The following is a 16,443-nucleotide window of genomic DNA, read 5'->3' as shown; positions in this document are numbered from 1 at the left end:
CAGCCGGCCCACCTTGCTCAGTGGGCCCCTATGAGAGGCAAGCCCAGCATCCAAGTGACCTGCTCTTGTTTGCAGTCTACGTGCGAGCACCGCAGTGTCGCGCTGTGAGTCTCCTGGCGGTCGGAGCATGGAGGAATTGGCCAGAGAGAGCATCAGTCTTCTGGCTTCAGCCTCGGCCAAACCACCTCTGGACGCTGGGCCCCGGCTGGGCTCCGTGGGGGCCATTTTCATCATGCTTAAATCCGCTCTGGGCGCTGGGCTCCTCAACTTTCCTTGGGCCTTCGAGAGAGCCGGAGGAATCCACAGCGCAGTCACCGTGGAGCTGGTGGGTATCTATTCATTTTAGAGAGACATATTATAGAAAGATTCACACTTTGAAATTTTTCCCCATGCATCACCGAGTCCTGTCTAATACACAAAATTACCTTTTCTAAAAAAGATTATCTATCAGCAATAACAGTTTTATATTTATTGATTCTGGGAGTTTTTTGAGTGGAAGTGATACCTCTTATCTCTTTTAAACGGGGGCCCTCTGAGATGAATTAAAAACACTGTGATCTTCTCCACATGGCAGGAGAGGCCATATTAGACTTGACCTCAGGACTTTAAAATTCACTTTATTCTTATCTCCATAAAAATGTTCTCCTCACTTGGCCCCTATAGTGATCCAAAAGTTTGTAAAGAAATCCCCACAAAGTCTTTTTCTTGTTAATGTGCAGATTCTGACACTTGTTGTAATTTTGGCAATTTATTTAGCAAAGCAACTCCACAGAGCAAAGATTGTTCAAGACTTATTTCTTTCTTGTTTTACCCTCTCTGGATCCTCTCTGCACTCATTAAACTCGGTGAAGACTTTAAGCATATTTAAAGCTGCAGCCATTCATTCTTGGCCACTAGGGGGCAGCAAAAAGACAAATATACAGGTGCCACAATACTCGCACTTAAAATTTAACATGTGTTAGTATTCAGTGAACTTTTTGCATGTAATTATATGTGACTAATAAAATTCCAATATTTGCTCTACTTTTAGCTCTAGTTTGGTCTTTAACAAATGGTAGATGAATGAATCCAGCCCACTGGACAGCTTTAGAAAATATAAAGACGTGCATAGATTTCGAACTTTCACCTGTATTTTAAGTTTAACAGATTTTCCAGTTGATAAAGACTATCGACCATCATTGCCATTCGTGCTGCACCAAAGTAATGAGCTAACAGATAAACAATTAAATAACAGGAAAGTTCCTATTTTTCTGTTATTAGTCAGTCCATTGTAAATGAACAAAAACGTCATATTTTATAATTACAGGACAGTCTGAGCAATGAACTAACTTTTTCTGTAATTTTACACATTTATCATCTCGTCTCATTGGATCAAAGTGGGCTGTATATGGCCCACGATGTATGTAGAGTTTGACATCCCTGCTGTGGTATTATTTTCCCCTTGTACATGGTAATTATGGTAGTTATGGTTGAACTGAACTGTTAAAATCAAATCCTCCATTTGGATACTGTTGAGGCTTAACGTTAGGAGTGTGCACAGGCACAGTCACCTGCAGCTGGTAGCACTGTTTATAGACTGACTGAAGACTTTATCAGATACACCGTGTTAGGACGAAGCTGGATTCCTTTTTGCTTTGCGAAGTGTCTGAATTCTTTGTGGCATAAATTCAACAAGGTGCTGGAAACGTACCTCACAGGTTTTAGTCCATATTTACATGATCGTATCATGCAGTTGTTGTACACTTGTAATTTGCATCGGGATCGGGTGACTATGGTCTTTAGGGTACAGTGAATATTCTGTCATGTTCAAGAAACCAGTTTGAGTTCATCTGAGATTTGTGATATTGCGCACTATCCTGCTAGAAGCAGCCATCACAAGATGGGTACACAGCAGTTATAAAAGGATGGACATCAGGCAACAGTACTCAGGTAGGCTGTGGCATTTAAATGATGGTCATCTGGTACTAAGAGGCCAGAAGTGTGTCAAGAAAATATCCCTCACACCATTACAGCACCACCACCAGCCTGAACAGCGCATGACGGAGCCATGCTTCGATGTTGTTTATGCCAAATTCTGATGCTACCTTTCAAATGTTGCAGCAGAAATCAAGACTCATCAGTCCAGGCAATGTTTTCTGAGTCCTCTGGTGCCCAGTTTTGGTGAGCCCAGAACAGGAAAACTGTAGCCTCAGTTTCCTGTTCTTACCTGACAAGAATGGGACCTGGTGTGGTCTTCTGCTTCCAGGTTTAACATTTTATGAATTCAAAGATGCTCTCCCGCATAGAAGACAAGTGGCATTTGAATTACTGTTTCCATCCTATCAACTTGAAACAGTCTGGTCATTCTGTTCTGACTTCTCATATCAAGAAGATCCCAAGACCTGCTGCTTACTTTTCTCTTTTTCAGATCCCAGTAGATCAGCAGTTTCTGAAATACTAATCTAGCCTCTCTGGCACTCAGTTTAACCATGAACAGGTCATCTTGACCATGTCACCATTACATGTCTAAGTGCATTATTGAGTTGCTGTGACACCCAGTAAATTTATTAGTTTTCCATGGGGTCATTTTTCAAAGTGCTGTTCATTAAATACGTTTGTCACACTGCCAATAAATGACATGCATCCACGCAGGTATTTAGTAATTGCATTAGTGTCACTTATGTTATCCATCAGAAGAGTATGCAATACATTTAAAATAGACATGAGGACCTGATCAGAAGTTAGTGAAACACTGATGCTTCCCAAATGTGCACGGGCAAAAAGAAAACTTGAATGTTTCATGATGATCTTTTATTTACCAAGCACTTTTGGACTCAGGACCTAGAGCTGCATGTGGACAAAAGGTATTCAGTTTGACTGAATTTAGGCGTTTGTCATTTAAATGTATTGAACAAAACACAGTCAGTCAAAATAACACTTGGATGTTGATTTGACATTGTCTTATTATCTTGGTTTTCTTCACCTGCTCAGGTTTCCCTGGTGTTCCTGATTAGTGGCTTGATTATCTTGGGCTATTCCTCGTCCATTAGTGGTCAATGCACCTACCAGGCGGTGGTGAAGAAGATATGTGGGCATGCCATTGGCCAGCTGTGTGAGATCTGCTTTGTCTTCAACCTCTTCATGATCTCTGTGGCCTTTCTGGTCATAGTGGATGACCAGCTGGAAAAGTGTGAGTTAATGTTCACTTTTAATTTTCAATCTTTCATCATTTCCAAACTTCACCATTTAAAAAAAAATCTTTTTCCTGTAATCCAACGTTGTTTGCCAGCAGGAGTTATTCAGAGTGTGTTGTATAACTGTATTTAGTTTGAACTGTCAATGTTGTGTTGTTTTTGAATGGATAAATGCAGACACAGTGGTACAGAAATGTGTCTGTTGGCTCTGTGTTGCAGTAACATGAAACCACTGCAGCTCGTTGCAGGTTTGATTCGGCGCATTTCTGGGGGATTTTAATGTCAGTTGTTGTAAACTACAGATTTATAAATTTGATTGAACTGTGCTGAATGACAGATTTGTGTTATGTTGCTAATAAAAATTAAAAATGGGGGATCAATTTGCTTTTGGAGGCAGCCTCAAGTGGGTGGAAGAGGAACTGCAGACTTTTGTACTACATTGTTACATTAATTTTAGAGCCCTGATATTGCCTCTTTCATACAGTTCAGTTTGATTCGTCAAAGAAGTGAACATGCGCCAAAGCTCAGTTAGAAGAGTGAAAACAATTCAGAGAGTGATGTAAATAGACAGTACATGCATAAATGTTCAACGATGTATTTCAAAACCACAGAGCAACTTCAGTTTTGGCAGCCTTGCTCAGCTCGTGTCATCTCTAAGATGAAATGCAGATTTAAAGTGATTAAATGATAGGGTCCTACTGCATATAATCTTTCTGTCCAGATTACAGACACTGAGTTAGATTCATAATTCATATCCTCTAAAATACACCTTTCTTGAAGGGCCAGTGGGAAAAATATATAAATCTGTACACTTGGTTTATAAAATCCATCCATCTGTAGTTTGTGGAGCCACAGATTCATTGTGTGGATTTCTAGACATATTTTATTTTTTTAGAAAAAAGGAAAGTGATTGAAGCACAAGAATGTGTTTCTGATTTAGGTTTTTGGGCACATTTACCACTGTGATCTGTTTTGAATTGGACTTTTCAGCACTTTCATTGTGCAACATCTTTTTTTTAAGTTTATTTTTTTTTTAAACCAAACATTCAGACTGAGATAAGCAAGCAGGGAAATTGGTAGAAGCAGATTGCTGTTCATGAATCAGACAGCACAGTTTTATTTGCATTTTCTCTCTTTTTTTTTAAGTGCATTTAATTTGCACATCTGTGATATATGTGTGTTGTCATGTCGCTGTTTTGTGTCCGTCAGTGGGCGACTCCCTGTATGAGCTGGTAACTAATCTTCCGGAGTCAGAGATGCCAGAACACTTCTACACGGACCGGCGCTTCGCTTTGGTGCTGCTCTGTTTCTTCCTCATCCTGCCGTTATCCATCTCCAAAGAGATCAGCATTCAGAAATACATCAGGTCAGGTGTTACATGTGGTGCACTTATAGTAGTTAATTTTTTTTAAATTAGGTGATAATGACAGCTAATGGATGGATCAAATTTATCATTCATGTTTCCTGCTGCACCTGGCTGTATCCAAAAGATTTTAGTCACAATGCCTGAACTACCCACTGAAAAATACTTGATTTCTTTATGATTATTTGTGTGAGACTTTTCATTCACAGTTTCTTTTTTGATTATTTCAAAAACTTAACTGTGCTGCCACCCAAAGGCCAAACTGTCAAATTAGGAAAAATGATCACAATATAGGAAACCAATAAGTAATGAGGAGATTAATGTTATCAAGATTGATGACCTTTTACCTGCTGGCAGCCTTCATGACAACTTTAACATCTTGGCTCATTACTGCTTGGCTCAGCATACAGTTTCCTGTTTACTGTAATATTTATACAAAATCCTATTACAAGCTCCCCCTAATATCACCATTCACAGCTCATAAGCCGTTGTGTAAGTTATAGTCAGTTGCAGACCTAAATTTGAGGTTTCTGTGTGGTGGGTGAAGTATAAAAGTTGTTTCACAGGAGTAGCATAGCCTGCAAAACCGGTGTTCAGATTTGTTAAAGTGTTTTGGAGGTGTGCTTACTTAGCTTTACGGTGCCACAGCGTTTCTTTTCTTAAAGAAGAGGATTATGATCCTCATTTATTCAGAGCATGCAGGTCAAGCATGTCTCTATATGGATAAATGAGTAGAGAACATGACCCTGGTCAGCCTCCAGTAAGCCTCTCATTCATTTTATGTTGGGCTGAATGTTCCAGTCTGATTTCTGTCTGAAGCAGGCGTTTTGTCTCCATCCTCTCACAGTGTTCTGGGTACTTTGGCTGCGACCTACCTGACCACAGCCATCATCATCAAATACCATACCATGCCTTCTGTTCTGGTTCACAACAGCCCTCTCCACACCAATGGGTACGTACGTTTGTGTGTGAGGGCTCCAAATAATGGGTTCCAGGCCTCCAAACAATCTGTTTGCTTCACTGGTCACAACAGTAAGTGAAGTGAGGTTCAGACTGGTCTTTGGATAGACTGGCAGCATCGAGAGTGCAGTGAATTATCAATGCTGTGGTTGATTCGCTTGTTTTCAGTTCTCCAGCTCAATGCTTGTTTTTTTTTTTTTAGAACTGTGCTGATTCACTCTTAGATAACATTTCATGTAAACAATTTTAAATCCTTCACATATAATACAAATGCATTATCCACTACACCATGGAATCACTTTTGTAAAAAAAAACAACTAAACAAATGAATATAACAGAGCAATTTTTAATTTTCAATTATTTGGGTTTTTTTTTCATTGTCAGGTGGGCTGTTTCCCCTCCTTTACTTGTTTTATGTCTAGCTCAGCTAAACAAATTGTGAACCGTGTATAATTTTTGGATAAAAGTATAACTAATGTCAGAGTGAGGCTTTGATATAGACATGGTTATAATACAATTAAAGGACAACGTTGGTTACAACAGCCTCAAAGTTCTATAAGGTGACATTTTTAATTGATCTGGTGGAAGGGAGCGACACGGTAGCATGCTGGTTAACACTGCTGCCTCACAGCAAAAGGGTCCTGGGTTTGAATCTACCATCTGTGTTGGGCATTTCTATGTGGAGTTTGCATGTTCTCTTTGGGTACTCTGGCCAAAGACATGCAGTTAGTGAGGTTAGGTTAATTGGTGATTCTAAATTGGCCATAGGTGTGAAGGTGCAACAAACTAATGACTTGTCCAGAGTGTAATCTGCCTCTTGCCCTATGACAGCTTGGATAGACTCCACTGGTGACTTTGATAAGGATGGATGGATGATGTTTGCTGTGTGTATCTACATATATATATATATATATATATATATATATAATGAAATGAAGCATTGTTTTAAAGAAGAGTGGGACAGAATTTCTCCACAACAATGTGAGACACTGATATCATATATCTGAAGTCATGTGGGAAACAATCATTTCAAATTATTGCTACTAATGGAAATGGAAACTATTGAAAACATTCCTTTTCACAGAACTCTGTGCAGACACTTTTTTGACACTGGCACCCAACACCAGGGGGTGCTGCAGAAAGGGGTTTCTTGACTGTTACGTAAGCATCAGCAATCTTGTCATCTAGTTCTAATAAACATATTCTCATAAACTCTTCTCGAGTTTTTTGACCTTGATGATGAAGTTTTCATGATTTAGTTTTCACCTCTGTGTCGTAAATATACTTCATCACCAGAGCTAGTCCACATATTGAGGTTGCATCCAGGAAATATGGCTTTTGTGAGGCTTCCTCATAAATCTGTTATGAATTGAGGCCACCAGGACAGACGCAGTTTTCCACTTGAAGCCCTGTGTTGCTCTGTCTGGATCACTGACTTAACTCGGCAGCTCTTATCACCCATTTCCCTGTGATTGACAGAGTAACTCTAGAGTGAAGAGTCTCTAAATGCCATGGCATTATCAGTGGTGCCCTAATAATAGACTAATTCTTCTTCTGGTGGCATTTGTGAATCCATGAAAATGACTCTTGTGTTTCCTCCTTAAGGATGAACTCCTTGGCCGCCATGTTCAGTGTCATCCCGACCATCTGCTTTGGTTTTCAAGTGAGTGCAACAGTTTAAAATGTGTTGATGTTGATGTTCATCTAAAACTTGGATAACATGTGTTTGCAGCATCATGCTGCTGTAAGGCTGGAGGCCAGTGCAAGCACAGCTGTCTGTGGAGGAGTACGTAATGTGTCAGCAGGAAAAACTGCTTGGAAGTGTATACATGTGGCTAAATATACAAGTAATTTCCAAGCAGGTAATGAGGCACGTCTTCATAATGTTTCACCTGAACGTCTTTTAGTCATACTGCAGATATTTTGGACTTTAGTATTTATAAAGGCTTTAGATATGTGGCTCTGATGTTTCTGCCTCCAAAACCATTGAGATAAATGGTAAAAAGCACGACTCATTTGCCTCTGCAAAACGATTTGGAGATAGAAAAATAAGAAATAATAAGACAGGAAATTAAAAACAAAAGGTAAATGTGGCAAATAAATGATCTCACTGTACTGGAAAGATGCAAACAAACACCAGGTTATTATCATGTGTTCTGTATTAGTTTCTGTTTCAGCTTTGGACTGGGGGGGTTAAGTACGGCGTTTTGTTGCTGGCAGGAGAATTTGAATTGTTTGCCTGAGATACTAACAGTTGAGGGATTAATTTAATTTTGTTGCCAAATTTCTTGAGATAAGCTTAACGTTTGCTCTTAATTTGAGTGGAAAAAAAATCTGAGCTACTGCTCTTACAATCAAAAAGCTTGATAAATGGCTCAGTGGTTTTAATTTAGCTGACATTTATAGATGTATACAAACCAACGTAATGGGAGAGAATGCGTTTAGATGACATGTGATAATTTGCTGTAATTTAAAATATGGGTCTTATGTTTGTAAATGATACAGAAACAGCTGTCATGTCACATTCAGAAAATAACAAGAAAAGTGTTGTTTTGTTCTTGTGCTTTTAAGGCTGAGGACACTGACACTGAGGGCTATTAAAGGCATTAGGTCCATACGTTTTGGAGCAATAACAATTTTTGTAATTTTGACTCTTTATACCAACATAGTGGATCATAGTCTCCAATCAAGAAACATCAATATGAATGTAAATACAGAGGATTTACAGCGAGATGCAAAGCAATTGTTTGTGTCTTGCTGTAGAACAAGGGCAGATTAGATTTTGCCAGAAAACATCTGAAACAGGTTTCACAGCTAAAAAAAATAGACTTATAAAACCCAGTTTGCCTTCTATTGGAACAATGGAAAGAGAAAAGTATTAAGAAGGAAAGAAACAGCTCATGATCTGAACCATATAAGATTATCTGTCAAACATGGTGGAAGGAATGTTATGGCATGGGTATGGATGGCTGCCAGTGGAACCAGGCCACTAGTGTTTTTAGAAGTTAGATGAAGTGTGAAGTGGAAAAATACTATACTGATTGCTCAGATCAGCCAAATGCTGCTACACAGATTAGATGGCTTTTCACAGGGCAAATGATTCAAAGCATATCTTAAGACTTTGATGACTTGGGTGGCAGATTTAAAGGGTAGTGCAAAATCAACCCAAGTTTCTCAGGACAAAGAATTTAGACCAGAACATGTTGTTCAATTACTGAACACAAAACCGAAGGCAGAGAGACACAAAACGAGCAGCAACTAAGGGAAGCTGCATTAGAGGCCACTGAGAGTATCTCAAGAGAGGAAATACAGCATTTAATGATGTCCATGGGTTCTCGACTTCAGGCACACATTGACTGCAAAGGACTTTCAAGCATTAAAAACAATCCTTATTTGAAATTATGTGTCCAGTTACTTTTGTGCCTCTGAAGATGGGAGACTGTGTATAAAAATGCCTGTAATTCCTAAATAGTTGAAAATGTTTGTTAAACCCCTTGAATTAAAGCGGGAAGTTTGCAGCTCAATTACACAGATTGTTTCATTTAATATCCACTGTTTTGGTGAATGTAGGCAAAAAAATGTGCCATTGTCCAAAAACAGATGTGACTGTGTAAATGTTAAAGCAGTCATCCTGTAACTTTATCTTGTATGAAGCACCGTAGTTGCAGTTGGATAAGAATAGAAATCTTCCATGTCTTGATTCTTTCTTCCATAAAGTATCAGGAATCAAAATAGAGCTTTATCGTTAAAAAATAATGCTAAACTATAGTTGGCATGGCCCTCACTCTCCCTGGACAGCCTCTCTGCATCGCTGCTGCGGCCATCACATAAAATTAAAATGCCAAAACAAGTCACATACTTTTGCGTTCACACAGAAGCTGGCAAATCGGTTACAGAAATAAACAGAGGAAATCCATCTATATTTACACCAAAGGTGCTTGGAAACTATAGGTGCCAAGGTCATGAGGTATGCAGCTTAACCATTTAGCCACTGGGGCGCACTACAAGCGAGAGGGCCAAGCTATGACAAAGTCTGAGATGCACGATGTTTGCTCAACACGTACCAAAAAGAAGCTTTAAAACTGCTGTCAGTGCTTTGTCAGGGCTCTTACTGCATCAGGCAGGCGGGCAGGTGGAGGGAGTTAAATATCTCGACGCAAGCAGAAGTGAGGATGTGAGGATGCACATCTCAGCGTTATTGACTCAGTGCGTGCCAGATGTTTAGATTTTGGAATATAAAATGAAGCTACTGCGAGGGCTCCATTAGGTGGATCAGCTGTGTATGAAAGCTGATATTTCCCTCAGCAAATGTTTATGGCTGATAATGTCTAGCTAAATGTAACATCAGCAAAACGTATAGATTATTTAGCAGTAACTGGGATGTCAGTTCTGGCTTTTCAGTGCTATATACACTCTCACATCGTATCATTCACCTCCATTGTATCGCGCTGGAAACACAGAAGTGGTTTTGTGTGGTTTTTTTGCTCTTTGATGTAATATAGAACTTTCTATGTAGCATATAATGGCTCATATTGGAGAGTGGGTGTTCTCACTTAATCTTTAAGGCTTCTCAGGAGAGTGTGTTTAACTTCAGTGTAAAGGTCAGCAAGCTGCCGCTCACTGTGCTCCATGGGAGCGCCGCAGAGTGAGCTTTTCATATTTAATAGCAGGGCAGAGTGCATGGAAAAAAGATCATTCTGTCAATCTCAAGCAGGACAGACTGATGTGTAACTTCCCAAGTTGCCAAGGTAACCCCTGAAGGCTGCTGGTGGGATCTAATAAAAGGAGGCGAAAGCGTGAGAGGATTGATGCATGTCCTCTCAAACAAACACACAGACACGCTCCCTCAGGGTGAGTGATTGCAGGGCAAAGGGTTGAATAGAGGGCTGATGAGATCCTGAGAGGAAGGGAGGGCAAGGAAAAAGGAAGCGAGATTTAACACTGCCCGGTGGCAGCTGGGATCAAGTAGGGACAAGAGTCTTTATCCTGAAATCTATGAAGGTTTAATTCAGCCCTATTGTGCCACTGACACAGCCTGTGCACCTTCTTTTATTTCCTACCTCAGTTCATCACACTGGCAGTAACATCAGACATAATAAGACCTTTGGATCCCCAGCCTGAACTATGAGATCCAAAGAGAGGAGAATAATCCGACGCAGGCTGTTACAGAGGCACACAGTCTGACCAGCGACTACTCCCTGGTTGAAGCGTTTGGCTCTGTGTGTCAGGGGATTGTCTGACTGTGGGCACTGTTACTGTTTCCTTCGACTGCAAAGAAGGAGCTATACTTAAAGTGTGATTGAATTTCACATCTTTGTGCTGGTTCCAGTGTCACGAGGCATCCATCGCCATCTACAGCAGCCTGGAGAACCAGCGGCTCTCTCACTGGGTCTTCATCTCTGTGGTCTCCATGATCTTCTGCTTTGTCATTTACTCCCTCACAGGTCAGATGACTTCATCTGCTTCCTCTCTCCACAACCCACCCAAGTTTTATTTCATATCTTAGATGTTATATAGTCTTACACACTTTTTTTTATTACTTGAATACTGTTTTTATCTCACTAATGAGGGACTTGTTGTTTAGAAGTCGATGGGAAAATGAGCAGTTGATGGCCTTTGTAAACACTTTTTTAAAGGTTGATTATCTTATGTGCTAGTTGGAAGCTCTTTTGAACATTAATTTTATAATTTGTAGTTCTATGTATAATAAAAAAGATGATAGAGTAAGAGTAGAGTAGGCCTTAGGGTTTGGGACTTTGTGACTGAATGGGGGGAGAGTTTTCAGTTTATTTTGGGACAAAGTCAGCCTGCTTTTTAAGCCTCATTTTTACCAGTGACTCTGCAAAATCAATAGAATTTCAGTGACCAACAAGTTAATTTCAAAATAATCTTCAAAATAACTCCACAAATATGCCTGTTTAGGCATTTTAAGGTGACTTCAGAGTTGCTTCTACAGGACAACCTTCATGTCTCATTCAGGTTCACTCATTGTGACGCTGGGTTTCATAAAAACAAGCTGGTGATGCCCCAAAATACTCAAGTCAAGGATTAAAACCATTACCTCATAAAGCAATGAGTTACATCACGGTGAAGTTTTATATCCATTTCTTTAAATCACTCATTAAACGATTATAAATCATTGTTTGTGTGGCTGCAGATAAGCTGTAGTTGTTGGTAACGGTAAACCTTCACACTTCTCCCTCTGTTGCAGGAGTTTATGGGTTCCTGACATTTGGAAAGGACGTGAGGCCTGACATTTTAATGTCGTACACCAGCAGCGACGTCCTGATGCTGATCGCGAGGCTGCTGTTTGGCATCTCTATCATCACCATCTATCCCATCACCCTGCTGCTCGGCAGGTCAGCGACTCTTCAGTTGAATCTTGTTAACTTGGCTCACTTTTCCAATTAAATGAAACGATTCTCAGTCGTCTGAGTTAAAGCAAAGTCTCACATTTAAAAACTCTTACCTGAAGTGAGCAAAACTGTGACCACCTAAATCGTCTTCACAGGGTGCAATGTTTCGATTACAAAAGACAGTATGTGGCTACGTGAAGATTGTTTAAGCACATCTGTTTCTGCTCCTCAGATCAGTGATCCAGGACCCGCTGCTGAGCTGGCGGCAGAGACGCAGTGGCGTGGTGACGGTAGACTGTGAAAGCCGCAGCCGCTACATGCTAACAGTCCTGTGGATAACCGCGACGCTGCTCATTGCTGTGTTTGTACCAGACATCAGCAAGGTCATCAGTGTGATCGGAGGGATCAGCGCATTTTTCATCTTTATCTTCCCAGGTAGCGCTCTTGGTTGTTGATGCGTGTTATGACAAATGTTTCACATGTCCTCTTAAAACTTTGTGTTTGTTTGAACAGGGCTCTGTTTGATGTTTGCCATGCAGTCAGAGCCGGTGTCCTGTAAGACCAGGTGAGGGAAAAACTTCATTTAAATGTTAATGTAATGCAAATATACAGATGGAAGGTAATCCAAGGAAGAGACAAAGAATGAAGGAACTTAGCATAATAAGCTGAAATGTCTGGGTGGATGTTTGACTGGATCTTCACGCTCTCACTATATCTCAAGTTGTTTTCATGTGACAACTGTATTAGTAATATTATCATTGTTCTTTTTCCTCCATTTACTCTATTTCATTGTATGTGCCGCTCTCTGTAGTCTCAATTCCCCCATGGAGATAAATAAAGTTATCTGAATCTGAAGCTAAAGTGATTAATTTAGCAAACATCTAGTCAGGAGCGATATAAACAACTCAGCTGGCTAATTCATAAATCCATAATAATTCGGGATGATGATCTGGTAAAATCAAGATGCAAATCAACAGCTCTATCACAGGACTGTCACAGCACCAGATTTTTATCATACATAAAATGAGAATATTGCTATATCCATTGAGAATTTGATGTAAAAAGTACAAATCCCACATTAATTTTTTATAATTTATTAACTCCCTGTTGCCTTTTGTAAGACAAATAGTTGCTAAATTGATGAAAACATAGAGAAACTAAACTGCAGTGAGTCAGTTGGGGCAACCATAGACACTTGAGAGTGAAGGTGCAGGGCAAACAGAACCTGTGTATTCAGTGAAGTCTTTTCATTAGTGGGATTGTTAGAAATCAGTCTTTATTCAGTATCACAGCACTGCTCTCATAGCTTACATCAGTTAGCATCATTATGCATCAGAAATTTGTCTAAGGAAGGTTAAAACTAGGCATTTTTCTTCGTGCTCTCTGTGTCGCCTCATACTGTGTTTGAACACAGCTGAATTCACACTACAGTGTTTTCTACATTTATGGTGGGATTGCTGCTCTCCATATTTCTTGTTGTTTTCTGTCGTCAGACAACTTATGAAATAGTGACTTAATAGGAGCAACTAAACTTAAGTTGATGACCTGGAGACATTGAAGCTGCTGTTGTGATAAAATATTCTTAGTATGATTAACATCCTCTGACAGTTGCTGTAGATAATGATAATCATGTTTCCAATTTCTACACAAAATTTGCTTTTCTTTTTTTTAATCGTGCAGAAAGCTGAAACTAAGAGAGATAAATGCATGAATATAATCCTCTAAGCATGTATGGCTGGAATGTAAAGTTTCAGTTAAACTTTTAATCTTGTGGTTCTAAACTTGTAAAGAATTCTTTAATAGTAGTCGCAGGTCTCAGGATGTCAGCTGGTTTGCTTATTCAGAGATTCCTCCTCAGAATAAATCAAATCCACAAGCTGTGTCTGTGTCTAACTCAATTATGAACCCACCTGTGCGTGGTTGGCACATGCATATTAAAAGGATAAAACTTTTAGAGAAACATTTTCAGTTTTTTTGTTAATTTTAATGACCTCGCTCTATTAATAATGGTGTGATAACTTGGCAAAACTCTAAGGGCTACAGAACCATTAGTTGACTCCTAATTTTTCTCTCACTTGTGTAGCAACATAAGAATCAGTACAACCTACGGCACAGAGTCTGCAAGTAAAGCAAGACAAAAAGGGTAAAATGAAACGTGATAATTGGTTTATTTAGTGCCACTAGTAAAGGTCAGACTAAATTCAGTGCTGCTGCACCATCTGTTTCACTGAGTGGGTTAAGATTGGGTTGAAGGATGTTACTGAAAGTAAGTTCCATCATTTGTTTACCATTTGTACCACTTGTTGTCCTCCAGAGTCATCTTCACGGTTTGGGGGGTGGTGACGCTCATCTGTGGATCCTTCATATTTGGCCAGAGCACCACCATCGCTGTTATGCAGCTCCTCGGAAAGATCTGACTCTTCCATGTTCCTTGATGGTCCGAGTGTCTTTAGAAACAGACAGTGGGGAATAAATCTAAACTCGCCTATCCCTGAAATAACCGATGGTGAGTTATGGCTCTTTAACAAGACATGGAGATGACTCTGGATCAGAGAAGCAGCCTTTCAAAACTTGCAGCTTATGGTTTTTATAGGACTGAACCCAGCAATCCTGCCTCCCTCCTCAAAGTACAGGATGTTACTTTCACTTGGGATAATTATTCCTACTTGATATATGATTATCTATGTCTGTACCTCTTGCCTTGCTGACATGAAATCCTCAGGTATTTTCTATAGTTTGTGCTTACAGTCTTATAACACACTGCCACTTTCGGTTTAAAGCCCTAAATAAAGCTCTACACTTAGCTTTATCTGTACAAAGCTTAGTATAGAGCTTTATCTTGATATTGTAGAATCTTATAAAATCACACACAGCACCTTTTTCACATTTTCTTGAATAGATTCTACTTTAAATAAAGTAAATATATTCTCAATAGTGCAACATAAATAATCAAGAGCCATTAAAACTTAAATATTATCATGCAGGCCAAATGGGATGTGTTAATGAGACATGACCTTTTTTAATGATAAATCTTTTCCATCATTTCTTGTTTGCCTGTTACTGCTGATATGTGGGTAGGCCTTTGGTGGAGCCATAAAAGACTGCGACAACAGTAGCTTCAGGAGAGATTCAGGAGAGAGGATAGTTTTGTGTTTCTGTACGTGAATATTTGGTTTTTGTGTGTAAAAGGTCTTTTTTTTTAATGTCTTAAAGAAAAAGCTACCTTTTGACATTTGTATTAATTGTCATGGTCCTGGGCCATTTTGACCAGTGTTTTGAATTTTCATGCATTTTTGATCAGTCTGTTATTTTTGAGTTCTCTTGTATCTTACGGTTCCCAGGTTATTCTGTTCAGTATTGTTTATTAGATTTCCCCTCGTGTCTTTACCCCCTGCGTCTCCCTCTGTGTATCTGTGAGTTCTTGTGCCTTGTTTCCCCTCATGTTTTATTCCATGTTTCCCAGCCCGTCATGTCTGTGCTCTCCCTCGTGCTCCCTCAGTCTCTCTCCCCCTCCCGTCTGCGTCTCTGTGCACTTCCTGTTTTACTTTGATAGTCTCCCGTCAGTGTAGGTCATGTTGTGTTTGGTCCTGCCTTGTCTAGTTATGATTATTCGTGTTAGCTGCGTTACTTGTGTGCTCTCACGTCCCTCGTGTATTTATGTCTGCATCTCCCTCAGTCCTTTGTCCTCCCTCTTGGCTGTGTTTCCTTGTGTGCCTCTCCGTATTAGCTATGAATTTCCCAGTTTAGTTTTGAATCGCCTTTTTCCCATTCAGCGAATAAAGCTGTATTTTGAGTTAAAGTCCTGTTTTCGAGAGTTTGCGTTTGGGTCCTATTCCTGTCTGCACACAGCCAGTTCATGACATTAATTTTACCTGACAAAAAAACAACAAGACAACTGAATAAAGCAAATTGTAAACTTATTTTGCTTATTTATTTGCTGTTTGAATAGCAGCCTGCAATTTGAATCATTGGGGGTTACACACAATAGAAAAGCAATAAGCTATCTACCAAAGCAATCACAAGGATGTTTTGGGTACGGCATCCGAAACTATGAGCAATATTACCAAGGAAGAGTAAACCATCTCCTGGAGCCACTCACCAACTGGTAGAAGAATGCTCATTTCCCCCCACTGGTCTGTAGTTTTATTTTACTAATTTAATGGCTTGTCTCATGAATATTTTACTTTATAATTAACTTGCTCAACAGTACTGCTGAATAGCTCTACAAGCTTGTCGTGTTGGGCTTCAGTTCAATTTAATTTTATTTATATAGTGCCAAATCACAACAGCAGTACATCAAGGTGCTTTATACTGCTTTATACTGCAGGGTAGGGTTACAATACAATAATAGAGAGAAACCCCCCAAATCAGACGACCCCCTTTAAGCAAGCACTTGGCAACAGTGGGAAGGAAAAATTCCCTTTTAACAGGAAGAAACCTTTTGGCAGACCCAGGATCAGGGAGGGGCAGCCGTGACTGATTGGGGGGGGGGGTAATGGGAGGAAAGGCACACTGGAAAAAAGCAAGATTAACAATGACTTGTGATTAAATGGTATATAAATACTACTTTGCACTGAATTGACAGTTGTAC

General features: G+C 39.7%; 1 protein-coding gene across 1 annotated transcript; it reads left to right on the top strand.

The window, feature by feature from the left end:
* Positions 1-44: 44 nt before the first annotated feature.
* Positions 45-15,638, top strand: slc38a8a (solute carrier family 38 member 8a). Its single transcript, XM_031734189.2, has 10 exons — positions 45-325; positions 2,971-3,169; positions 4,383-4,539; positions 5,384-5,488; positions 7,102-7,159; positions 10,826-10,940; positions 11,708-11,855; positions 12,085-12,287; positions 12,366-12,417; positions 14,167-15,638. The coding sequence occupies exons 1-10, from the start codon at positions 128-130 to the stop codon at positions 14,267-14,269; spliced, it is 1,338 nt and encodes a 445-aa protein (XP_031590049.1). The 5' UTR covers positions 45-127; the 3' UTR covers positions 14,270-15,638.
* Positions 15,639-16,443: the final 805 nt, after the last annotated feature.

This window comes from Oreochromis aureus, linkage group 7, assembly GCF_013358895.1.
Source record: "Oreochromis aureus strain Israel breed Guangdong linkage group 7, ZZ_aureus, whole genome shotgun sequence".
NCBI classification, from domain to species: domain Eukaryota; kingdom Metazoa; phylum Chordata; class Actinopteri; order Cichliformes; family Cichlidae; genus Oreochromis; species Oreochromis aureus.
The sequence above is the reverse complement of the archived record's forward strand: the minus strand, read 5'-3'. Positions and strand labels throughout refer to the sequence as shown.

Excerpts from the sequence above, each read along its gene's own strand:
- slc38a8a (XM_031734189.2), top strand. The coding sequence starts at position 128 with ATGGAGGAATTGGCCAGAGAGAGCATCAGTCTTCTGGCTTCAGCCTCG. Across the intron at positions 3,170-4,382 it reads GGATGACCAGCTGGAAAAGT|TGGGCGACTCCCTGTATGAG; the intron begins GTGAGTTAATGT and ends TGTGTCCGTCAG. Across the intron at positions 10,941-11,707 it reads TGTCATTTACTCCCTCACAG|GAGTTTATGGGTTCCTGACA; the intron begins GTCAGATGACTT and ends CCTCTGTTGCAG.